Raw genomic sequence first — 25,761 nt, 5'->3', positions numbered from 1 at the left:
GAGAGCAACCCTGTAAGACACTAAAATTATGCCCCCAGACTAAAAAAACTGTGGAAGCAGATAATTGAAGTGAAGATATTATGGAATAGCTGGATCATACCTAAGCTCTTACTCTGACATGAATTTTTTTTTTTTTTGCGGTACGCGGGCCTCTCACCGTTGTGGCCTCTCCCGTTGCAGAGCACAGGCTCCGGACGCGCAGGCTCAGCGGCCATGGCTCACGGACCCAGCCGCTCCGTGGCATGTGGGATCTTCCCGGACCGGGGCACGAACCCGTGTGCCCTGCATCGGCAGACAGACTCTCAACCACTGCGCCACTAGGGAAGCCCTGATATGGATTTTTTTTGGGGAAATTACATACTGTGAAACAAAAGTAGTCACAAGAAATACATGTGTATTCCATTCATATAACATTCAAAAATGTAAAAACTAAACACTGTTTTTTTTACGGATGTATAGTTGGTAAAAACCATAAAGAAAAAGGGAGTGATGAGCATAAAAGTCAGGATGGAAGTTACCTCTGGTGGGAAGAGGGGAAACGTCCTAAAGGAACAGCACGAGGGAGTTTCTAAGACACTGAAGGTGCTCTGGGGCTTAACCAGGGTGATGCTTGTTGTTGTTATTATTATTAAAAATGAATGGATGTTTTGTACATTCTTCTATATGAATTATATATTTCATAATAATAAAAACATAGCAAAGAAGATTACTGTAATTGCCTTCTTGAGTCTTTAACTCGTCTTGGTAAGTTGCTTTCCGGTTTTTTAACTCACTCGGACAAAAGGGGTTTCTTCAAGGACAGAGGTAGAAATGTACCAAAGGTCAATTTTTAAGAATGACCTGTCATACAGTTTTAAAGCTCTCCAGATGTTATCAGATCTGTCCTTGAGGGCAAATTTGGATTTTAGAAAGAGTCAAAACTGCTAATAAAGTGCGTTCTTAAATTTAGTGAGGCACTACTTCAAATGAGAGGACTCTCCAACAGCTGAGGGGTGATTAAGTTACGGTGCATTCTCTGCAGTCATTAAAAGTCATGTTTTAGAAAAACTTCTAATAACTGGGAAAAATATTTACAAAGTATTGATATTTTTAAGAAGAAAAAGCACAGGTTATCAAAACACATGAGAAGCCTATTTTGTAAGAAGATGGAAAGAATGTGACCAAAACATCTAATTTTTTTCTTGTGCCGTTATGCATTGTCCCAGTTTTCTACAGGGCCACATATTATTTTTGTAAATGTGGGCTGGGGAAGACTGTGGTCATTAATCTACCTTGAAGACAATTTTAAAAGAGGAGTTTCAGAAATATTTTGAGCAATGGAATAAAAGCATGACCTGCTGAGGTAACTACGTTGAAGGGTGACTCCATTTAAATATATTAAGTCTGATATATTTGTTTAAAAATCAGTTAATAGTTTAAAAAATAGACATTTTTTTAGATTAGTTTTGGTTTCACAGCAAAATTGAGTGGAAAGGGCTTCCCTGGTGGCGCAGTGGTTGAGAGTCCGCCTGCAAATGCAGGGGACATGGGTTCATGCCCTGGTCTGGGAAGATCCCACATGCCGCGGAGCGGCTGGGCCCGTAAGCCATGGCCACTGAGCCTGCGCGTCCAGAGCCTGTGCTCCGCTGCGGGAGAGGCCACAACAGTGAGAGGCCCGCGTACCGCAAAAAAAAAAAAAAAAATTGAGTGGAAAGCTGCCCACACATGCACCAGCTTCCCCACACATGCACCAGCTTCCCCACACATGCACCAGCATGTGTGGCTGCCCCACACATGCACCAGCTTCCCCAGTATCAACCTCCTGTGTCAGATGAACCTACTTTGACACGTCATTGTCACTCAGAGTCCGTAGTTTACATTAGAGTCCACTTCCGGTGCACATTTTATGGATTTTGACAAATCTTTAATGACATGTAGGCACCATGATAGTATCATATAGAATAATTTCACTGCCCTGAAATTCTCTGTGCTCTGCCTCCCTCCCTCTCCCCCAAACTGGCCACCAATATCTTTTTACTGTCATCATAGTTTTGCCTTTTCCAGAATGTCATATAGTTGGAAACATACAGTATAAAGCTGTTGACACAAATAGCCAATAAATAATCTATAAAAGGACTAAAAAGGAGTTTTATTTGAGTCAAATTGAGGACTATAGTCCAGGAGACACAGACTCAAGAAGCATTTGAATTATGTTCTGCAGGACTACAAAATGGGGGAGGATTGTAAAGGCAAAAATTGTAAGGTTACAACTAGTTAACATGAATTGTTTATCACGAATTATGATTGGGGCTGGCAAGAAGTAAGGGTGCTTGTTAAGTAAGTATTGGTTGGGTCCAAAATGGTTGCAGCTGCTAGCAGATCTTGTTTTGAGAACGGCTGGTGGTGTCTGGTACAGTTCAGAAATTCAAGTTCTTAGTAATGCAGGAACGTGTCTGAAACCATATCCACAATGGCCACCAGGCTCCACTTTGGATGCCTGAACCAGTTACTCCGTTTTGATTTTTAAACGCGTCTTTTCCTTAATGGTTAAAGCAGACGTACAATTTGTCTGATAGGCTGCAGAACAGGCTATTCTATTCAAGCCAAATCACGTATATGCCAGAATGACTTCCCCATACCTCAATATGTGAAAATTTCTTGCATTGTAACCTTTTCACATTGGCTTTTTTTACTTAGTAATATGCATCTAAGTTTCCTACATGTCTTTTCATGGCTTAGTAGTTTATTATTATTTTTTTACTACTGATTAATATTCCATTGTGTGGATGTACCACACTTTATTTATCCATTCATCTACTGAAGGGCATTTTGGTTGCTTTTGGCAATTATGAATAAAGCTGCATCCGCAGCTTCAGTGTGCAAGTTTGTGTGTAAACATAAGTTTTCAACTCTGGAGTAAATACCAAGGAGTGTGACTGCTGGATCATATGGTAAGGGTATGCTTAATTTTGTAAGAAACCACCAAAATGTCTTCCAAAGTGGCTGTACTGTTTTGCATTCCCACCAGCAATAAATGAGAGTTCCCATTGCTCTACATCCTCACCAGCATGTGGTGGTGTTAGTGTTTTGGATTTTCACCATTCTAAGAGGTGTGCAGTGCTATCTTCTTGTTGTTTTAATTTGTCATTCCCTGGTGACATATGATGTTGAGCATCTTTTTATATATTTATTTACCATCCATATATCTCCTTTTGTGAGGTGTCTGTTCATCTCTTTTGCCCATTTTTAATTGGGTTGTTTATTTTCTTATTGTGGAGTTTTAAGAGCTCTTTGTATATTTTTAATAATAGTTCTTTATCAGATGTGTCATTTGTAAATATCTTATCCCAGTCTAAGTCACTATTTTTTGTGTTATATATTTTATTACTTCAAGGATTATAATTTTCCTTAAATCTCCTTTTCTCTTAGACTTCTGAGAACTTGATTTCATTTATTTTAGCCTGAATTCAAAGCAAAACATTAAACTAACAAAAACAACAAAATGTGTATAAAACTGTGATAAATAAAATGCAAATTAATTTTTTAAAACAGCAATAACTACCTTTTAATGATTTTTTTTTTTTTCGGTACGCGGGCCTCTCACTGTTGTGGCCCCTCCCGTTGCGGAGCACAGCCTCCGTACGCGCAGGCCCAGCGGCCATGGCTCACGGGCCCAGCCGTTCCGCGACACGTGGGATCCTCCTGGACCGGGGCACGAACCCGTGTCCCCTGCATCGGCAGGCGGACTCTCAACCACAATAACTACCTTTTGAGTGGCAGAAACCAGAATACCTTTTCGTTGAAAAAGTGGTACTTACTATACTTCCTTCACAAGCTCTTTGAAACACAGGTTGCTTCATTTTCTTTATTTTCTGGCAGTCTGAATAAAAACTTATTACCTTAAGCAACAAAACTTTATTTTAATAATTTTGGATGGATATCTTTATAAAATAGTGTTTTACCTGCCTACATAAACAGCAAATATTGAACATAACTGACATTGAATCATAAGAGAATAGTGCATTCAAAAAACAACAAGGGAGTTCCCTGGCAGTCCAGTGGTTAAGACTCTGCACTTCCAATGCAGGGGGCGCAGGTTCTATCCCTGGTCGGGGAACCAAGATCCCACGTGACGCATGGTGTGGCAAAAACAAACAAACAAATAAATAAATATTGGGAAACTGCTATATGTCTTAAAAAAAAAAAAGAACAAGATGTTGTGAAAAAGGAACAATCAGAAAATAAGAACAAGCTCTTGAAAAAAAAAAAAGAACAAGCTCTTGGAAGTTAAAAATATTATTGTCTAAATAAATTCTGGAGAGTGGTTTAAAGACAAGGCCAAGGAGGTTGCCCAGAAAATAGAAAAAAGAGACAAAGAAAAGGGACACTATAGGAGAAAAAAATCTTAAAAGATAAAAGATCAATCCAGGTTATATCCCGTTCAATTAATAGAGGTTCTTAAAAATAAACTGGAGAAAACATAGGGGAGTAATTTATCACAGAAATAATAAAAGGAATTTTCTTTTAGAACGGAAGCATGAGAATGTCCAGCTTGTCAACGGCCAGCACAGTGAATGGAAAAAGGCTGGCACCAACGAAGTTGTATAATTTCAGAGCACCAGAGTTAAAAATAAGATTCTAAAAGCTTCCTGGGAATAAAAGATCCTTTATCTGCAAAGGAATAAGAATGTTATGCCCTTTCAAACTATCAAATTTTTAAATAGAATAAAAACACTTGCAGGCATGCAAATTCTCAACCACATTTATCTCCGTGTACCTTTACTTTAGCGGATGTGTGCTTTACTAAACCAAACCAGTGACCAGTAAAGAAGACTCCATTTCTAGGGGATCCAATGCAGGAAAGTGTCAAAGGGAAATCCCTGGATGAGCACCCATAGCAGGCCTAACGGTCAGCAACCTAGAGTGGAGAGGGAGGGTGGAGGCTTCAGGGAAGCCATGGCTGGGGGGAGTGTAACTGACACATTGACTGATGTATTTGATGTGTGGAAAGTGATGCGAGGGGCCTTTAGAGGTATGTTGGGATTTGAAAATTAGCAATAGGTATATAGAAAAGTAACCAAATTTTTAACATAAGGCAATTCTTCATTCCAAGGAAAATAATGTTGTCCAGAAATGGTAAAGTAACCATAGTACCTTTTGACTCAGCAACATTATTTACACAGCCATAATAATGTAATCACTGCATACTGCTATAACTGTAAGGGGAGGAGAGGGTGAGAGGTCTGTAAGGCGGCTTACTGCTCATCTGCCTTAACAAGAAGTGAATAGTTTAATGTCTAATATTCATATATTATAAAACAGTGATATGTTTAAAAACATGGAGGCAAATATCAGAAGAAACAGCTAAAGTAATTAAGGTTGTTGCTCTCAGGAGTGGGGGGAGGGGGTAGTGGAGTGGGACAGAGATTACTGTTTTTCCTTACCAATGTATAGTACCATATTACTGAGCCACACACATGCTACAGCATGGATGAACCTTGATGACATTATTGTAAGTGAAATAAGCCAGTCACAAAAGGACAAATGAGTTCCCCCTATACGAGGAACCTGGAATAGGCAAATTCACTGAGACAGGAAGTAGAATGGTGATGGCAGGGGTTACGGGGATGGAGTTATTGTCTAAAGAATATAGAGTTTTAGTTGGGGAAGATAAAAAGTCCTGAAGATGGATGGTAGTGATAGTTGTGCGATTTGAATATACTTAACGCCACGAAACTGTACACTTAAAAATGGTTAAGATGGTAAATTTTATGTGTATTTTATCACAATGAAAAAGCAACTTAAAATGAAAGAAAATATAGTACTATTTGATTTTTAAGTAACTATGCACTTTTAATTTTATTACATTAATTTTTAGAAAGTTTAGATGAATGCCTGAAAAATTTTTATGTCATCAGTGTGTTTGTGCCTAGATTTTATGACATAATTTGGGCCACTCAAGGGCCTTTTTTGCTTTCATCCAGTTCTTACCTGTGTTCTCCTTAGATAAATGTAAGTTATTTTCAAGTAAGGGAAGTATTAGTGAAAGTAAATATTTTCTGAATACATTTCAGGGGAATTTGAGATACCAGGTAACGTAATGTAGCACATTAATACTGTGAATGAAAGTGCAAATTCATCCAGTTTGAATAAGCACATTGTTATGCAGGAATGTCCCCTTTATGGCCTCTGCTACTCAGTGGATATTCTAAGTGCTCAGCTGCCGGGTCCCCCTGAATGGATTATTGGAACTCATCTCCACGTTTGTGCAGGGTCTGGGTGGGACTCCGAGTGAATTTAAGATGCAGTAGCAAGTCAGTACCTGTGATGGTACATCTTGATTTCTGGCTCATGAGTTTATCTCACTTTCCTTCACCTGGTCCAAATAAATGTGCATATATTTGTTTCTTTGCGGTGATAAGCAAAATGCCAATTAGCTTGGCAGTAAGAAGTTAACTAGTCAAGTGCAATCCCAATCGAAATCACTGTACCTTCAGTTTACAATTGAGAAGGCAGCTCTGAGAAGAAAATAACAATGGAAAACAACTTTATATATCCTTAGAGACGTCAAACTGCCTTCCAGCCTTTAAGTTATGCTTCTTGCTTTTGACAGGTTACATTTACCATCAAGGGTTTATTGCTATAAAAGGAGTGTTATATTTCATTGTCGTCTCACCTACATTTTCTTTTTTGTTCACAGTGCGAGATGAGGACAGAAGCACGACGAAAAAATCTTCTTATTTTGATTTTGCATTATCTAACACAAGAAGGGTATGTTACATTACAAATATTTACAGAGATGATTCCTTTCTTTCTCTGACCTCTGCTTTTCCAAATACTCACTTTTAAAAACAGTTAATAACTTTATTTTTTAGAGCAGTTTTCTATTTCCAGAAAAATAAAACAGAAAGTGCAGACAGCTTCCATACACCAGCAATACCCCGCCCTGCCCCGTCTCCCCTGTTACTAACATCTTACACTGGTGTGGTACATTTGTTGTAATTGATGAGTCAATATCGATATATTATTATTAGCTAAAGCCCATAGTTTACATCAGGGTTCGCTCTTGTGTTGTACAGTTCTACGAGTTTTGACAAAGGCATAAAGTCACATATCCACCATTGTAGTATCATACAGAATAGCTTCCCTGCCCTAAAATCTCTTGTGCGCTACCTATCCCTGCCCACCCACAGCAACCTAGACACATACTTTTTTTTTTTTTTTTTTTGCTGTACGCGGGCCTCTCACTGTTGTGGCCTCTCCCGTTGCGGAGCACAGGCTCCCGACATGCAGGCTCAGCGGCCATGGCTCACGGGCCCAGCCGCTCCACGGCATGTGGGATCTTCCCGGACCGGAGCACAAACCCCTGTCCCCTGCATCGGCAGGCGGACTCTCAACCACTGCACCACCAAGGAAGCCCCAAGACACATACTTTTATTGTCTCATTTACCTAGATATTTTTCACATTATGCATTTGAAAACTTCATTAACAAAGCTACCCAGTTCTTGGGATACTTTCCCTTTCCCGTTCAGGTTTGAAGATAGTGTAGGCCATTCAAAGACAGTTTCCAGGGTCCCACTGCTTGCTGGCTAATGTACATAAAGATAACATTCTTTCGTCCCAGTTTTCCTTCTCTTGGAATAAAAGTATTGCATTTCCCTGGACGACCTATGCTCAGATCTCTTTCCTGTGCGATGCCCATTCTATAGCTGGCAGGGGGAGGAAATTTGGAATCATTTGAGTTTGGCCACCTACCTCATGTGCGAGCACTTACATGAAGGCTGCTGATATGCTGGGAGTTGCGAGAGGGAGAGAGACCACCAAGTATCCGAAGGCTACTCTTTAGAGTTTCCTTTCATTTCAGTTTTCAGCCAGGAAGAAAATATTCAGGTTTCAGGGTTCGGGCTCAAAACTTTCAAGTCAGAGCAGTGGTTCTCAACCTGGAGAACCCCTCAGAGGACATGTGGCAATGTCTGGAGACCTCCCGGGCAGCACACTGGCATCTAGTGGGAGGAGACCAGGATGCTGCTAAACATCCTTCATATGCGCAGGACAGCCCCAAATGTCAATCACGCCAAGATGGAGAAACCCTGCCTTAGAGCAGGAGGAACCAACCAGCTGCTGTATTTTCCCAAAAGTTTGAAAGAGCATCTTTTCCTCTGATAAACATAGTAGCTATCAGTGCACTAGGAGAGCTACCGTAACTAAAAGCCACATTTGAGAATCTAGCAACCCTAGTGCTGAGGTAGGAAGGAAAGCTGATGAGGGCGGGAGGGTAGGAGGCAGCTGGGATGAGAGTGAGGAGTTGATCCTTGTTTCTTGAGCTGTGCCAGCAACAGCTGTTTTAAATGAATCTAGTGCCTTCTTGAGGGGAATGACCGTTCTAGGGACCTTGAGGAATTTTTTCTGTTAAATTTTAAGGGAAGTAGTATTAGGGTCCCCATTTGAAGAAATCGAGGCTCAGAGGAGTCTAGGAACTTACCAGAAGTCTCCTGGCACTAGGTGGGGGCACTTTTGAGGCCTGTCTCACCCCAAGAGTCTTCAGGGTCCAATTCCTCTGCTCCAGTGTGGAAGATTTAGTTTTGTTTGAGGGTCACCTCAGGAAAATCAGAATGTGTGTGGGGCATATTTTATGAGTTTTTAAAAAAGTGATGGCTTTTTAAAGTCAGAAAATGAAATCACTGCAACTGTACTTAAGCATTCTTTTATTATCTAAGTCATTGAAGGATTTGAATTTTTTTGCCAAAATTTCAGAGGCACTGCATTTTGGTGACCAATTATAACACTGCACTTCTGAACAAACTTTGTTATTGAGTAATCTGATTTATTTTCTTCCCTGGACTGACCATGTAAGATCTTCAATTACAAAATGTGGCCTTTTTCATAATACCTTAACATCACAATTTTGGAAACGGCCCTTTTCTCAGGGTAAACATGATGAATTGTATCATCTTTAACACAAAAACGTTTCTCAGTCCACTTACTTTGAAACGGTTTTATCAGACAGTTCTCTTTTTGGTGTTGGGGATTTAAATTTTATTGAGAAAATGGCTCATTCTTTCCACATCACCACCAGTCTCAGACCAGAGAAATGAGTCCCTCTCCACCCCCCATGGTTGGCAGGCAGGCCAATCAGGTGATGCTCAACTGCTAAATCTCTGTGTCCACACACAGCAAGGGGGTGGAAGTGAGAGCCCGAGTAGAGAAAGGCTGCCTTTGGTCCTGTCTGTGCCTTTTTTCCCCCATCTGGAATATGAGAGTGTTCCTGAAGTTGCTGCACACTGTTCACCATCCATCCATGGAAAGCAATTCCAAGGGCAGCATGGAGCTGAGTGTTTGCTCTAAGACAAGGGCTGGCGGGTTGGCGTGGAAGGGGGGCTTCCTGGGTAAGAACACAGACTCAGGAGCCAACCTGCCTTGGTTCAAATGCCCACTCTACTCTTTGCTAACCAGCGACCTCGGGCAAGTTACTTATCCTCTTTGTTCCTCAGTTACCTTGCTTGGAAAATGGAGTAATGGAAGATAGTATTTAAGTGTCAGGCAGATGTTATTATTATGAGGATTAAATATGTGACATGGTTAGAGTAGTGCCTGGCACAAAGTAAGCGTATATGAGTCCTAGCTATTTTTACTATGGAGGAGGTAGGAGTTGGATTTTATTCTTTTAATACCCAACCTGGTTCAGCAAAGGACTTGAAGCAGTGGGAACGTGGGTTTGGCACATTTTACATTATCTTTTGATAAAATCTCAGCTTCATTCAAAAAACCCTGAGCTAAATTACCTCAGGGCAGTGTTTTCTAAGTGCGTGGAACACTGAAACAATCGTTCTGCAGAATGTTAATTGATGTAACTTTATTTTATTTTTTTATAAATTTATTTATTTTATTTATTTTTGGCTGCGTTGGGTCTTTGTTGCTGCGCACGGACTTTCTCTAGTTGCAGTGAGTGTAGGCTACTCTTTGTTGCGGTACGTGGGCTTCTCATTGCGGTGGCTTCTCTTGTTGCAGAGCACGGGCTCTAGGCGCGTGGGCTTCAGTAGTTGTGGCACACGGGCTCAGTAGTTGTGTCTCACGGGCTCATTAGTTGTGTCTCACGGGCTCTAGAGCGCAGGTTCAGTAGTTGTGGTGCACAGGCTTAGTTGCTCCACGGCATGTGGGATCTTCCCGGACCAGGGCTCAAACCCGTGTCCCTGCGTTGGCAGGCAGATTCTTAACCACTGCACCACCAGGGAAGCCCAATTGATGTAACTTTAAAAGAGCTTTATGGTCAAGTAAGCTTGGCAAACATTGGGTTAAACCGGGTTAAACAGGTTCTCTTATTTCAGGACTTCTCAGATCCTCTGACTTATTAATGTGCAATGGGAATATCTGTGCTAAAGTCACAGTGTTCAGGGCTTTGCAAACCAATTTGGCCAAGGAACCCTTTTTTTCCTCAGGCCAACTTTAGGGACTAGTTTTCCATGGAACACTCTGAGAAATGCTGCCTTCATAGATTAATTGACCCTTTTAAAACCTGAACTCACCTTACAAGACCCCAACCTTGTGAGCATTGTATTAATAGATGTTTGGCAAATGTTATTTGAACAGCCATTAAAGAACTTACTAGCAGGTAGATGGGTAGAATAATTAGAAAGCGACTCAGTCGTTTACACAAATAATTCTTGATTTTTATTGTAATGTATTCTGTATTTCAGAAACTGTATCAGAAAGGAGAACTGTAAAAACAAAAAGACAAAAGTCAGATAGATTTCCCTTCTCCTGCAGGTGCTATTATGGCCTCAAGAGTTTCCTATTTGCAAAGCATGCATTTACCCTTTTTGCCACAAGATGGCCTCTTGAATCTAGAAACGATGAAAATTATACTAGAGTTGATCATTTTCCTGAGACCTGCTGGGAAAGGGACTCACCAGTGGATTATCAAGATGAAAAGTAAACTATAGGTATTTTTAAGGACATATCAGTTTCAGAAAAGTAGACCTGCCTTTAACGAAAAACTGAGAATTCACAAAGAGGACAGATTATTGTGGATTGGAATAAACAATCAGGGAAAGCTTTGTAGGGAAGGTGATGTGAGCTGGTCTTGAAAAATGTGTAGAATATGGTTAGACAGATGGGATGGACAAGGACATTCTAAGCAGGGGCACAGAGAAAGAAGGGGCAGGGCGTAAGTGGAACCACTAGGGAAACAGAAAGAGCAGAGTTCAAATGCATGAGGGAGAGTTAGTGAGATCAGACAGTGGAGGGTCATGGCTACAGGTTCTTCTAGGTCTGCACATGCATCTCCTCTGGCCTAAGTCCCTCTTAACAGCCTCCCTGTCTCTCCTACTCTGTCTTTCTCTTTACTGCTCATGCCTCTTTTTGAAGTCTTGTCCTGTCACTCTGTTGGTTAAGAATTTCCAGTGGTTCCTCCTGCCAACCCTATTAAGTTCAGACCTCATTCAAACCCAAACAGTGGAATAGGAACACAGAAGCACTTCTGTTCCCCTGATCAGTTAATTTAGGAAATATGGGGCCTGCCATCATCTATTCTTTTTTTTTACACATCTCTATTGGAGTATAATTGCTTTACAATGTTGTGTTAGTTTCTGCTGTATAACAAAGTGAATCAGCCAAATGCATAGGTATATCCCCATATCCCCTCCCTCTCGAGTCTTCCTCCCACCCTCCCTATCCCACCCCTCTAGGTGGTCACAAAGCACTGAGCTGATCTCCCTGTGCTATGCAGCTGTTTCCCACTAGCTATCTATTTTACATGTAGTAATGTATATATGTCAGTGTTACTCTTTCACTTCGTCCCAGCTTACCCTTCCCCCTCCCCGTGTCCTCAAGTCCATTCTCTACGTCTGTGTCTTTATTCCTGTCCTGCCAATAGGTTCATCAGAACCTTTTTTTTTTTTAGATTCCATATATCTGTGTTACCATACAGTATTTGTTTTTCTCTTTCCAACTTACTTCACTCTGTATGACAGACTCTAGGTCTGTCTACCTCACTACAAATAACTCAATTTCGTTCCTTTTTATGGCTGAGTAATATTCCACTGTATATATGTGTCACATCTTCTTTATCCATTCATCTGTCAATGGACACTTAGCTTGCTTCCATGTTCTGGCTATTGTAAGTAGTGCTGCAATGCATGTTGTGGTACATGACTCTTTTTGAACTATGGTTTTCTCAGGGTATATGCCCAGTAGTGGGATTGCTGGGTCATATAGTACTTCTATTTTTAGTTTTTTAAGGAACCTCCATAGTGTTCTCCATAGTGGATGTATCAATTTACATTCCCATCAACAGTGCAAGAGGGTTCCCTTTTCTCCACACCCTCTCCAGAATTTATTGTTTGTAGATTTTTTGATGATGGCCATTCTGACCGGTGTGAGGTGATACCTCATTGTAGTTTTGATTTGCATTTCTCTAATGATTAGTGATGTTGAGCATCCTTTCATGTGTTTGTTGGCAATCTGCGTGTCTTCTTTGGAGAAATGTCTATTTAGGTTTTCTGCCCGTTTTTGGATTGGGTTGTTTGTTTTTTTGATATTGAGCTGCATGAACTGCTTGTATATTTTGGAGAGTAATCCTCTGTCAGTTGCTTCATTTGCAAATATTTTCTCCCATTCTGAGGGTTGTCTTTTCATCTCGTTTATAGTTTCCTTTGCTGTGCAAAAGCTTTTATGTTTCATTCGGTCCCATTTGTTTATTTTTGTTTTTATTTCCATTTCTCTAGGAGGTGGGTCAAAAAGAATCTTGCAGTGATTTATGTCATAGAGTGTTCCTCCTATGTTTTGCTCTAAGAATTTTATAATGTCTGGCCATACATTTAGGTCTTTAATCCATTTTGAGTTTATTTTTGTGTATGGTGTTAGGGAGTGTTATAATTTCATTCTTTTACATGTAGCTGTCCAGTTTTCCCAGCACCACTTATTGAAGAGGCTGTCTTTTCTCCATTGTATATTCTTGCCTCCTTTATCAAAGATAAGGTGACCATATGTGCCTGGGTTTATCTCTGGGCTTTCTATCCTGTTCCATTGATCTATCTTTCTGTTTTTGTGCCAGTACCATCCTGTCTTGATTACTGTAGCTTTGTAGTATTGTCTGAAGTCAGGGAGCCTGATTCCTCCAGTTCCATTTTTCTTTCTCAAGATTGCTTTGGCTGTTCGGGGTCTTTTGTGTTTCCATACAAATTGTGAAATTTTTTGTTCTACTTCTGTGAAAAATGCCATTGGTAGTTTGATAGGAATTGCATCGAATCTGTAGATTGCTGGGTAGAGTAATCTTGGTTGTAGGTTTTTCCCTTTCATCACTTTAAATATGTCCTGCCACTCCCTTCTGGCTTGCAGAGTTTCTGCTGAAACATCAGCTGTTAACCTTCTGGAGATTCCCTTGTATGTTTTTTGTTGCTCTTCCCTTGCTGCTTTGAGTGTTTTTTCTTTGTATTTAATTTTTGATAGTTTGGTTAATATGTGTCTCGGTGTGTTTCTTTTTGGGTTTATCCTATATGGGACTCTCTGTGCTTCCTGGACTTGATTGACTATTTCCTTTCCCTTGTTAGGAAAGTTTTTGACTATAATCTCTTAAAATATTTTCTCAGACCCTTTCTTTTTCTCTTCTTCTGGGACCCCTATAATTCGAATGTTGGTGCTTTTAATGTTGTCTCAGAGGTCTCTGAGACTGTCCTCAATTGTTTTCATTCTTTTTTCTTTATTCTGCTCCCTTGCAGTTATTTCCACCATTTTATCTTCCAGCTCACTTATCCATTCTTCTGCCCCAGTTATTCTGCTGTTGATTCCTTCCAGAGTATTTATTTTTAATTTGTTTATTTAATTTATTTATTTTTGGCTGCATTGGACGTTCCTTGCTATGCATGGGCTTTCTCTAGTTGCGGAGAGCCTGGGCTACTCTTCGTTGCAGTGTGTGGGCATCTTATTGCGGTGGCTTCTCTTGTTGTGGAGCACGGGCTCTAGAGCGCAGGTTCAGTAGTTGTGGCATGCAGGCTCAGTAGTTGTGGCACGGGCTCAGTAGTTGTGGCTCACGGGCTCTAGAACGCAGGCTCAGTAGTTGTTGTGCACGGGCTCAGTTGCTCCGCAGCATGTGGGATCTTCCCGGACCAGGGCCCGAACCCATGTCCCCTGCATTGGCAGGCGGATTCTTAACCACTGTGCCACCAGGGAAGCCCTAGAATATTTTTAATTTCAGTAATTGTGTTGTTCCTCACTGTTTGTTTGCTGTTTAGTTCTTCTAGATCCTTGTTAAATGTTTCTTGTATTTTCTCCATTCCATTTCTGAGATTTTGCATCGTCTATACTATCATTACTCTGAATTGTTCTTCAGGTAGTTTGCCTATTTCGTCTTCATTTATTTGGTCTTGTAGGTTTTTAACTTGCTCCCTGTCTGTAACATATTTTTTTGTCATTTCAGTTTTTTGTTTTTGTTGTTGGGTAGTGCTGTATTCTTGTCTTACTGGTTGTTTGGCCTGAGATGTCCAGCACTGGAGTTTGCGCTCAGTTGGATAGAGCTGGGTCTTGGTGCTGAGATGAGGACCTCTGGGAGGCCTCACTCCGATTCATATTTCCTGGGGTCTGAGGTTCTCTGTTAGTCCAGCAGTTTGGACTCAGAGCTCCCACCACAGGAGCTTGGGTCCAACCACCAGCCTGGGAACCAAGATCCTGCAAGCTTCGCGGCATGGAAAAAAAAAAGTAAGAAAGAAAAAAGGAGCAGTACAATATCAAAGAATAAAAAACAAAATAACGTTAGACACATAAAATATATATTAGGAAAAATAAAACTATAATTGGAACAAGTACAACAAGGTAAAATAAAACCACAACAGAAAAAAGAAAATAAAAAGGGTGGGGGAGACAAGCCAGAAGGAGAGAACAATAACAAAGTATAAAGAATAAAAGAAAATTAGGAAAATAAAAGATTTATTAGGAAAAGTAAAAATATAAAAGAATCAACAACAATGAATCAACAAGGTAAAACAGAACCCCAATCTAAAAGAGGAAAAAAGGAAAATAAAGAGCCTTGGCTATGGGGGCAGAGTTTAGGCAGGGTGGAATTTAGGCAGGGGTGGGGTTTAGGGTGGGGCGGGACCTAGGCAGGTGGGAGGTGAGGTTTGAACATGGGGCGGGGCCTAGGCTCAGGACCCATGCAGCCAGAAAAGGCCTTGGGGTTGGGGCCTTGGGGGTGGGGCCTAGGCGGGGCAACGTTCAAGCGTGGGGCGGGGCCTCTGCTTAGGACCTGCTCGGAAGGGGAGAGGCAGCACGTAGAAAGGAGGGCCTCTGGAGTGTGGAGTTCCGGAGTTTGAAGGTAGGGCCCTGGGTGAGGGTGTGTGTGTGGGGTTTAGGCCCAGTGCGCTGGAGGGGGTCTCCGAGTGTAGAGGTGGGGCCCTGGGTGGGGGTGTAGGGGCGGGGCTCGGGCTCTGCACAGCAGGAGGGAGGCTCCGAGGGCAGAGGATTAGGCCCGGGAGCCCAACAGGCTTCCCGGTGCCTAAGTGGACAGGGAAAGTGCTGGACCCGTTCCCTTCCGTTCCTTCATGCCCCTCCCCCACCATCTCCCTCAGGGTCTCTCCCGTCGCCACTGGACCCCTAACTGTGGGTGGGTCCCGCTGGGTGTAGGAACTCCTCCCCTCCCCCAGCCACCCCTCAGGGATGCTGGTCCCGGAGGTCTGGCCTTTACTTTTGCTCCCCCTTCCCTCCCTCCCACTCCCTCAGGACCCGCGTGGCTGGAGGGGGCCTAGGTGGGCAGAGTATCAGGCCTGGGATCTCAGCAGGTTCCTGAGGGCCTAAGTGGGCAGGGGAAACCTGGCCACGCTCCCTTTGGATCCTCTGCCCTCCCAGTGTTCCCCAGTTTCCCCCTTTGGGCGTGGGATCCCTTCCCCTCCCCCAGCCGCCCCTCGGGCGCCACTCCCGTCCCGCCTCCACTTCTCCCCCTGCACTCCCCCCACGACCCACGTCCTACCCGGTCGCTGGGGGTACCTCCCGTCCCCTTAGGTGTCCATGGTCCCCCTCCGGTGCCTGGTAGGTACCCTAGTTGTGAGGAGACGCGAATTCCAAATCCTCCTAATACGCCATCTTGACTCCGCCCCTCATCATGTAGTCTTATAATTTTTGTTTAAGTCAAAATCCTATGATTGGGAGGGAGATGCAAGAGGGAAGAGATATGGGGATATATGTATATGTATAACTGATTCACTTTGTTATAAAGCAGAAACTAACACACCATTGTAAAGCAGTTATACTCCAATAAAGATGTTAAAAAAAAAAAAAAGACTCGACCCCAAAAGAACAAAAAAACCCCCTATGATCCTGGGAAGAGTTCAGAATGTAATGTGATGTCAGCAGTCTTTATATTGCTGACAATAAAAGTAATCTTTATATATACAAGCAATCTATAGTGTAGGTTCCCATCTTTTTTTTTTTTAAACAAGTGCATATATGTAAGTATATGTGTTTTTAATCATTTAAAAAATGTTTGGAAAGAGAGAAAATGTTAACAGTCATTATCTCTGAGTGGTGGAATGTTCTTTTGACTCATCTGTATTTTCTAGTGTTTTCTTAAATGAACATGTATTACATCATACTAAACAAAAATTATTAATAAAAATGTATTTAGTTTTTCTCTCTGTAAAATGGTGATTAAGACATCGGGTAGAAGCGTGGTGAGCCATTAATAAGTATAGAAGCTGACAGACTACAGTCAATTGATGTTTGCAAATTCTTTAAAATTAGCAAGGTCATTGGAAATAGCCACGGCAACCTCTTTCAAGGAAGTCCAGTCTTCTAACTGATCTGAATCTGGGACAGGGAAGGAAGCATAATAAAAAAAAGTTTTCTCGTCTACCTTGCCAGATTTGAAATCAAAGAGAAGGAACTCTGACTGCAATGAGAATTTTTAATCTGAGGCCCTTGGATGAGCTTCTGGAATTGTATGCTAATATGTGCATATTGCACATTTTTCAGGAGAGAATTTTTGGTTTTAAAAGAAGTTAGGGACTCAGGTTAAAACCAGAGAGTTTTTCCACTTTCAGAGGATTGTGAGACAAGGAGCTTGCCTTCATTGCTAAGACCACTTAAGTCAGATGGCCTTACAACTGACCACGTTAAAAACGAGTGAGACACCCATGGTGATGACACTACATGCATGCAGAGGCACCTGGTAGTATAATCTGTGACTGATGAAGAAATTATCAGAAATACAATACATCCAAGTAGATGACGTCTTCTTATACTAAATTTCCTCGGTGATATTGATCAACATATTTTTGGAATTCCCTTTAGAGCACATGACATATTCTTTTGAGTTGCCTCAGTGATGGCAAATCTTGCCTGTTGGGGTTGAATTGGGGTTTTATCAGTTGTCAAATGTGACCTAAAATGAATACTGGTAAATAAAGAAGTAATCAAGTTGGGCAAATAATCATCTTTGGCTAAAAATGAGTAAAAGTAAATTACAAGACATTTTCTTAGTTGATTTAGTTATTTGACTTTTAAGTACTTACAAAATGTTTTGAAAGACAATATTTGGATATACTTAACCTATGTGGGGCTTCTTTCTCTATAGGCAAACCCCATGTATTCTAGTTTTCATTTGATGTACTCTTTAATATAAGCTTACTATTTGTATTGAGTCTCCTTGGACTTATGATGCCTGTTTGCCTTTATTCTTTTTACCTAGAGTTAATTTTTTCTTTCTTCTGTGAAATGGCCAGATATATTGATGCAGCCAATGCTTTGGAGCAAGAAACTAAACTGGGGTTACGACGTTTTGAAGTTTGTGACAACGTTGATCTTGAAACTATTTTGATGGAATATGAGAGCTATTATTTTATAAAATTTCAGAAATACCCCAAAATTGTCAAAAAGGCATCAGACACAGGTATCTTTACGTTTTGTGTTTCTTCCTCATTTTATTTCCAGATAGATGATGTCCCCCACCCTACACTGAAGGAATAGACCAGAAGGATTGTGTAGCCTCTCTTAGATCCAGTGCAGACAATTTAAGCATGACATCTGGACATTGATGTCCCTTTTGTCACTTTGGCATTTGTTTGAGGACTGTATGATGTAGGGCAGTGAAAGCAAAACCCCAGTGTGTCACAGGTACTTTTTAGAAGATCAGCATTACTTTCATTTCTTTAGAGATGAAAAGAGCTGTTGGAAGACAATAAGTGACAGAAGACTTTTTTCTTGTTGGGAAGACCTATTATCCATCTTGAAAATAACATGAAAATGAGTATTGGTGAGGCTAATAGCTCATGTATAGATAATGAAATGCTTTTGGAAGCCATCAATCCAGATAATGATCAATATAATGCAAAGACCCAGTATAGGTTAACAGTCAAGGAGGCTGGCTGGAGGAAAGATCTAAAGTTAGGGTCCTGTGTTTTGTAGTGACATTGACTTAGAAGCCTGTAAGTGGGGAAAGTAATTATAAACCAAGGGAGATCATTGTCCTGTTTACAAGGCGCTTGTTAAGCCACAGACTTTAACATTTCATGTGGGGACCAGGAAACCAAGAGGAATATCAATTAAAATTAGCCAGCACTGAATCTCAGAGCTGGAGGTGTTCTGAGAGGGTGGTGTTTTATCTGAGCTCCCTTCCAATGCAGGGTTCAAAGCTCCACATCCTTGGCTGCTTGTTGGACCTGGGTTTTGGCAGAAAATGCACTGACTCCTAACCACTGGGCCACCAGGACTGTTACTGACATGATCTGATATCTAGAATGCTAGTTCTAGCTTGGAACCACACGCTCCTGGGATATTGGACACAATGTCTTTTTTTTTTAAGGTAAACAGGCAGAATAGACTGGTAAGTGTTCCCTGCCAGGCTCATGCAATCATCCTGGTGTCCCAGGGACCACAGCAAAATGGTGTCAAGTTTATGAAAACTTAATAAAATGGTAACTATAAAGCTAGCCCACATTGGAGGTGCCACTGAGTCTGTGTTCTCCAACATGTTTAATATCTGAGGTCTTTGGGGTCCTTGTGTGGAAATGCTTGGGAAGCATGGGCTTCTGTCTCTTCGCCGGTAGGTAATTCCACTCCTCTCTGGATGAGAATAGCTTAGAGTTTATGGATGTAGCACAAATTTTAAGAACAATGTAAAAGGAAAAACATACCTGAAAAATCGCTTTCTCTTAAAAATTAAATCTTTCCTTTTCCTCCCAATATTTGTTTTGCCACAGCAGAAAATAATTTACCACAAAGAAGTGGAGGGAAGACCAGAAGGTAAAGTAAATGGTAATTCATCTTGACCAACTCAACTCTAGGAATTTGTGGGATCTGTTTCCAGAAGATTCTGTAGTGCAGCTCCATGTCTGCCTACCAGCAATACCAGACTGGTCCTGTGACCTTGGTGGACCCAGCCACGGGTTCCCCTCATGTTACAGATGTTCAGGACATGGACCAATGTCTGTTGGTTCTCTGGTTTTACCACAAAGAATTGTGTCCACTGATGCTCTGTCTTTCTAGGTAGGCTGGGTGGTATGAAAAGTATGGACCTCAGAGATTAAAAGACCCATGTTCAGCTCCCAGCTCTGCCACTTACAAGCTTGGAGCAGGAGCCTGACACATAGTGAGTTCCTGCCACATAGTAAGCACCCAAGAAATATAATTTTCCCTTTTCATGTCGTACCTGTCATTTCTTTGTGCACTCCAGATCACATGTCCTGACTGTCTGAAGGGAATCAGATCTATCTTTTCCTCTCCTTTTCTCATGCTCACCTTATATTTCTTTCTCCAGCTTCTCAAATCCAAATCTCATCTGGCACTTGGGGTATCTGATTAGAGCCCCTCTGTCTCTTGACCATCCTGGGTTGACACAGGCCCCCAGTCTTGCCTCAGTGTCCATCCCATTCCTCTCTTCACTCCAGACCACACCCCTGTCGTCGGAGCCTGTTCAGAAATGCCCCGGACGGCACAGCTTTGGGGCATCAAGGCCTGTGGTATTACAATAAAGCCCAGACCTCAGGGGAAGGTGGAAGTGGGCTTCCGGCAGGGGCCACACAACCACTCAGGCAGTGAACAACATTTTTTAAAATCTTAGAATGCAATTGAAAGGAGTAAACTTAGATTGTGATCATAATAAGCAACTCATTAGGCCATCAAGAAGTGTTGTGAATTCCGCGAATCCCACTGGGCTCTGCTCTGTGACTGCAGTCCCTTGTCTGCAGCCTAAGAAGGAAGGGACTGAGCACCTCACCTTTTATGAGCGAAGGTGTTTGACATCGCTTATAGAAGAGCCCTGGAGCCCGAGCCTGCTTCCTGATGATACTCACTGTGATACTCAGCCTGAGGCTCCCTTTGCTTTGTGCGATTCTTTAGGAACAGGTTTACTGTTTTGACCAAAGTGTTCTTCTTTTATTTATGGTTTCCATAAAGCTAGTCAGACTCTGGTAATAAATGATAACTACTTGGGAACAGAAACAGTGAGCAGCATTTTAAGAGGCAGCTTTGGAGCGCATTCGGATTCTGATTGCTTTTCAGCCACACATTCATGTCTGGAACTTCCTCAGCATTCCTTACCTGGCAGAACGTTCTGTGAGTGAATGTCCCTGGAGCCCTTTGCCTCCCTTTAGGGCTGGAGCATGGTGGCATCGGACAGCTGGGGGCTTCTTCAGCCCCTCTCTGGGTAGCTGTTTGTACATGGCAACCATCGAGGTTGGATGGCAAATGGTTGGCGTCAGGAAGTATAACTAGAAAAGTGATGCATGGTGTTTGTGTATAATTTTCTACTTAAAATAGTTATTGAAGTGAGAGGTTGTGTCATGAGACTGGTTATTAACAAATGAAAGTGCTTTTTCCTAATTCCTGCATCTCACACCAGAGAGCAAGCTCCGACTTTACAGATTTGCAGATGACCCAAAGGAGGAAAGGTTACCTTGTGTGACGAATGACAGAATTAGGATGCCAAAAGATCTGGACAAATTAGGAGACGGGTCCAAAATAGCAAGATGAACTGTAATGAAATAATGTTTAAGATCTAATCAAAGATTCACAACAAATAGCTCCATTATTACAAAATCTGAGACCTAGAAATCTGAGTGACAGAAGATGCAGTGTGAGTCGACAGTACGCTGTGATTGCTAATGTGGTCTCGGGCCTCATCAATAGAAACACAGCGTCCAAAAAGTAGGAAGTGGCTCTATTCCAGTCAGATGACAGTGGACAAAGGGAAGATGACCAGGATGAGGACGACTCTGGGAGCCAGGTAACCTTAGGAGTGCTTGGAGCAACTGGAGGTGTTTAGCTTGAAGAACAGAAGACTTGGGGTGGGGGTGGGCACCTAGAACAACACGGTGGCAGTCTTCACTTTCTAAAGAGAGATTAGGCCTTCTTTGCAAAATTCCATAGGGCACACCAAGGACTGGTGACTAAAGTTAAAGCAGGGTGAATTTGGTTTCATATCCAGAAGAATTTTACAATCCTTAGAGCTGATTGGAAATGAATTGCATTGCTTGTACATTAGTGCACATGTCTTTGGTCATGTCAAAGCAAATCTGTGAATCAGTTAACCTCCAATGGGAAATCAAAGTGGGAAAATGACTCCCGGTTCTTCGCCAGCCTCACAAGGATGTTTAGGCACGTTTTATATATATATCACGTATATATATGTATATGTGTGTATGTGTGTATATATATATGTCTCCTTACTTCATTTAAACCAATGCTACTCATAGGGTTTGTACTTGTACAATGCTTGGCACTCATTTCATAGATGGTTGATTTTTGTGCCAGCAAAATGCCTAAGGGACAGACATTCTTGTTCCTTGGTTACAGATGAAAGACAAATGCCCTGAGAAACCGCCAGTTGTCCACGTCTTATGACACTCACCCCAGAGGGCCCAACACTGGGATCACCACCAGCGGACACTGGTGTGGTATTGGCGTAGGTGATCTTGCTGGCCAAATACCTACGCGTTTATATTAGACACCAGCAACTTTTTCTTTCCTACAAAAAAATGAGGTTGAAATAGCAGCTCTGTGAGACCACTTAGAACATGGGGAGAAATACTTATAGCGAACGTCCTGTAAACGCTCCTCACGTGAGGGACGAGAACCAAACAACTTTCCGTGGGGGAGCTCATGTTCTGCCCCGCGAGCACACCCTGCCTCTCTCTGGATATCGTCGCCTACCTGAAAATATTCCATGTCTACTTATGCAGACATAATGACAGGTTTATTTTACCTTTGAATTGATGTATGACATAAACACAGTCAAATGCATGCATACTATTTGAACCACCACAAGTCCCACCCCCGGGGCGGGCCTCCTTGCAGGCAAGGCTCCCCGTCTCCACCAGAGTTAGCTACCACTGGGACTTCCAGCCCCATCAGTTCATTTTGCCTCAAGTGAACAATATTTGGTGAAAATTTGTTCTGCAAGTGTGAATGATCTGTGACAGCAGAGATGAGGGAACTTTGCCTCCCTTCCACAAGCCACTTTTGATGCTGGCTGTGCGCGGCTTGAAAGGCAGTAGGCAGGGTGCACCCAGCACGATGGATTGAGACGACGGACAGATGCCCAGGACTTCCTAACGTTTCTTAATTTCAGCAGGAGGACCCCTTCCTGCCCCGCACCCTTCCCCTGGTCTGAGTACTGTTGTTAAAGGAAGGTGGGAAGAAACATCGGAGGAATGCTTGTAGAGCAGTGTGTTCTTAGGGATAGAAGGCTATCTGTAGAAGCCACGTGGTGTGAAGGGGAAATGAAGAGAGGGTGTCGGGGACCTCCAGGAGGAAGTGGACCCTCTAGCCCAGTCTTGGAGGAACCTGGATAGACTGAAGAGGGACAGGGCCGGGCTGGGCAGAGTGGGAGGACGGTGCAGACAGACTTGCATCTGCAGATCTTTCCAGAACTCTCTTTAAATGCACTATGCAAGGTGTTTAGCTGCCTCAAATTCAGTTAAAAGGACTTCCACCATGGTCTTTGTTCCCTCCTCTAGAGTGACGAGCGACAGTTGTCAAAATCTTCCCAAGATCAGCCAGCAGAGGCCACGGTCCAAAACCATGGTGGGGAAGCCAGGGGGCGCCAAGCCCCTCCACAGGGAGCATCCTAAAGAGGTCGGGCCGGCTTTACTTGACGTTGGTAAAATTGCAGGTGGCTGAGAAACAGCCCCAAGAAAAAAGTCACATTTATTTGTTTATTGAGCACAATTTGATTTTGTTAAATTGTAGATTTTCTTCCAGCACACTGGGTTAAAAGGACGGGCAGATCCCCGGGCTTCCTAACGTTTCTTCACTTGGAAGGAGGACTCCTTCCTCCCCACAAGCTTTCCGTTGGTCTGAGTCCTGGGTGACAGGCCTTGAGGGGTGAGTCCTAGGCCCAGTCAGAGCAGGAGGGCCTGGTCCTCACGAAGCACAATCCTCCCGCTTGAGGAAACCGTAGGTGCCAGCTCTACCTGTCCTGAAGCGTGTCCCTGGGGTCCGAAGTGTAGGCCAGTGTAGTCTTGGGTGTGGCTGGGCCTCACAGTCTCCTGCTGGGTTTCTCCAAGGCGCACATGGTGGGTCACCACCCCAGACCTCCACACTGGACTTTCTGGGGAAAGAGATGGGTAGCAAGAGGAGAGAGCCCAGCAGGCGGGTGAAATCCTTGCCAAGAACCTTCTGGTTTAGGACAAAACATACCAGGTTTCAAAGGAAAGAGAACTAATGGAAATGGTGAAGAGGAATGAAAGAATGCATGTCGAAGCGGTCTGGTGGGATAGAAAGGCATCATCACAAAACTCAGTTGGTCAAAAGGCATCTCTCACCTGCAAGGAGGTTGTGTGGTCCTGGCCATTGCAAACTGGCTCAGGGGGAGGGGAGGTGAAGGGGGGCAGGATGAATCCCACAGGAGGCTGGCTAACTGTCGACTATGTTGCATCTCCAAACTCAGCCGCCCCTGCCCACAAATACTTCTGGTCCGAGGAGAAAAGACAGGCCAGTGAGTGGGCATGGGTGGAGGCCCAACCATTTCCTCCACTGCTTGTGCTCTCAGAGCCCATGGCTTCCTGGGACAGCTCCTCCTTCCTGGCACAGGCAGAGTTTATTCATCTTGTTGGGTCTGCACAGAAGAGGTTGAATCACACGTGGGAGTCCCCGTTTGCAGAATGGTGTGGGACGACGGGACGGGCAGCTGCAGCCAGCATCTCGAAGTTGCTTTCCGCAGCTGACTTCTCACTGTCTTCCTCTTTCTCCAGGAGCTTGTCAATCACACTCATAAGGAGAGTGCTGACTTTGGCTTAAGTATATCTGGAATCAACAAAGGCAGTGGAGAAGAAAACATCCACCCACCAAAAGTAAGTGGGACTCATGAACTGAACACTAAATGGAGGAATTCCCTTTTCTTTTTGAAAATGAAAAATTCTAAGTGTTATATTTGTCAAAGAGGAAAAGTAATATGTGATGATCAAAGGTTGGCTGTGGGGTGAATTGGCAAGGGACTGGCTGCGGATGAGACCCTGAGGTGCTGGTCTGGATCCCCCTCCTGGGTGGATGGACTTGAATGAACGGCCCCATCTCCAAGGGGCTCAGTTTCCCATTTGTAAATTGCTGGGTTTGGAAGAGATGGCTTCTAAGGTTCCTTTCAGCTTAAAAATTCTGTGATGACAGTAACAAAGTGCTCTGCGATACCTAAGGAGCTGTGGCCTCGCACTCATTCTTTTCTGCCCTGTCAGTAGGAGCTGACTAGCAGTGTTCCTTTCTCCTTGGAGATGTGGCTCCAGGCTTGAATGTAATTTCATGTGAACCAGGAAACCTCAGTTGATATAAGGCTGATCTTGTCCTCAATAGATATTTATCCCTTTCCTAATGAACCTCACGTCCTGATTCGTAAATAACAGTCTCTCAAACAGAAAGGACCCATATTGGGTAGTTGTAGGCCAAAGGTAGGTAAAAGTGGGTCACGTGGAAATAAAAAGCAGCATCGACACCAACGTGTTTCTCTTGATTATAACTTTTCAGGGTTGAATATCATTGAGTCATCTTTCTTTCTTCGATCGTACGGGACTGCTGACTTACCTCTGGCCAGTTCTTCTCAGGCAGACCAAACTCTGGGTGTGTGTGTCTGGAGGGGAACTGGGAGCATCTATCTCCCTGAAATCAAGGGGAGCCGCTTCATGGGCCAGAACTGGCTCCTTTTAGGCCCTCGATTATATGGGTGATTCCTGGAGGTGACACATTCGAATCACTGCTGCCCGTGGAGAAATACTTCCCTGCTCACCGTCACTACCTATGTCACGTTTTTGGTCACTTGTGTGCCCAGCAATGCTGCTCTCATGAACATCTCATGTTAATGTGAATGGATGTTTCTGATCAGGTCAAGGAAGGGGCTATTTAACCCAGCACTTAACCTTTGAAAGAATCTGGCTATAAATTCTCTTTGCAGCAGAAATGTCCTCAGGGTAAACTGTGGACGGTTTTCTCCCTAGCATTTCATAAGCTGAATGAGGGCATATGGTCAGGGGCCTATCTCCAAAATGGGTCTTTCATCACCATCTCAGAGCCCCTAGCTTCATGATTCCCAGGCCCCCGTGCAAATTTTGTAGATGTGCTGTTTCCAAAGGCACTAGCTTTGGAGTCAGCCTGCCTAGGTTCAAAGCCCAGGTCAGACCTTCCTGGCTGTGAATCTTGGGCAAGTTGTTTAATCTCTCCAAGGCTCATTTCTCTCATCTGTGAAATGGAAATAATCATAGTGCCCACTTCCAAGGTCATAATGAAGGGAGTGCCTTAGTCTTACGCCCAGCACATAATAAGCACTCAGTAAATGTTGGCTACTGTTACTGTCTTTTATTTTTTACAGGCATCCT

At 42.9% G+C, this 25,761-nt stretch overlaps 1 protein-coding gene across 7 annotated transcripts in view; it reads left to right on the top strand.

The window, feature by feature from the left end:
• KATNAL2 (katanin catalytic subunit A1 like 2) overlaps positions 1-25,761 on the top strand; it is an 87,874-nt gene that overhangs the window by 30,135 nt on the left and 31,978 nt on the right. For 4 of the 7 annotated variants that reach the window (XM_067699169.1, XM_067699165.1, XM_067699164.1 and 1 more), the window contains exons 2-6: positions 6,680-6,750; positions 17,686-17,852; positions 19,162-19,204; positions 22,918-23,035; positions 24,154-24,252. In XM_067699169.1, the coding sequence (XP_067555270.1) occupies positions 6,680-6,750; positions 17,686-17,852; positions 19,162-19,204; positions 22,918-23,035; positions 24,154-24,252 (498 nt within the window). Of the gene's footprint in view, positions 1-6,679; positions 6,751-15,217; positions 15,285-17,685; positions 17,853-19,161; positions 19,205-22,917; positions 23,036-24,153; positions 24,253-25,761 lie in introns of those variants that run through there. The other 3 variants (XM_067699168.1, XM_067699167.1, XM_067699166.1) reach the window with 3 other exon arrangements.

The sequence above is a fragment of the Pseudorca crassidens genome, chromosome 12, assembly GCF_039906515.1.
Source record: "Pseudorca crassidens isolate mPseCra1 chromosome 12, mPseCra1.hap1, whole genome shotgun sequence".
Lineage (NCBI taxonomy): Eukaryota > Metazoa > Chordata > Mammalia > Artiodactyla > Delphinidae > Pseudorca > Pseudorca crassidens.
The sequence above is the reverse complement of the archived record's forward strand: the minus strand, read 5'-3'. Positions and strand labels throughout refer to the sequence as shown.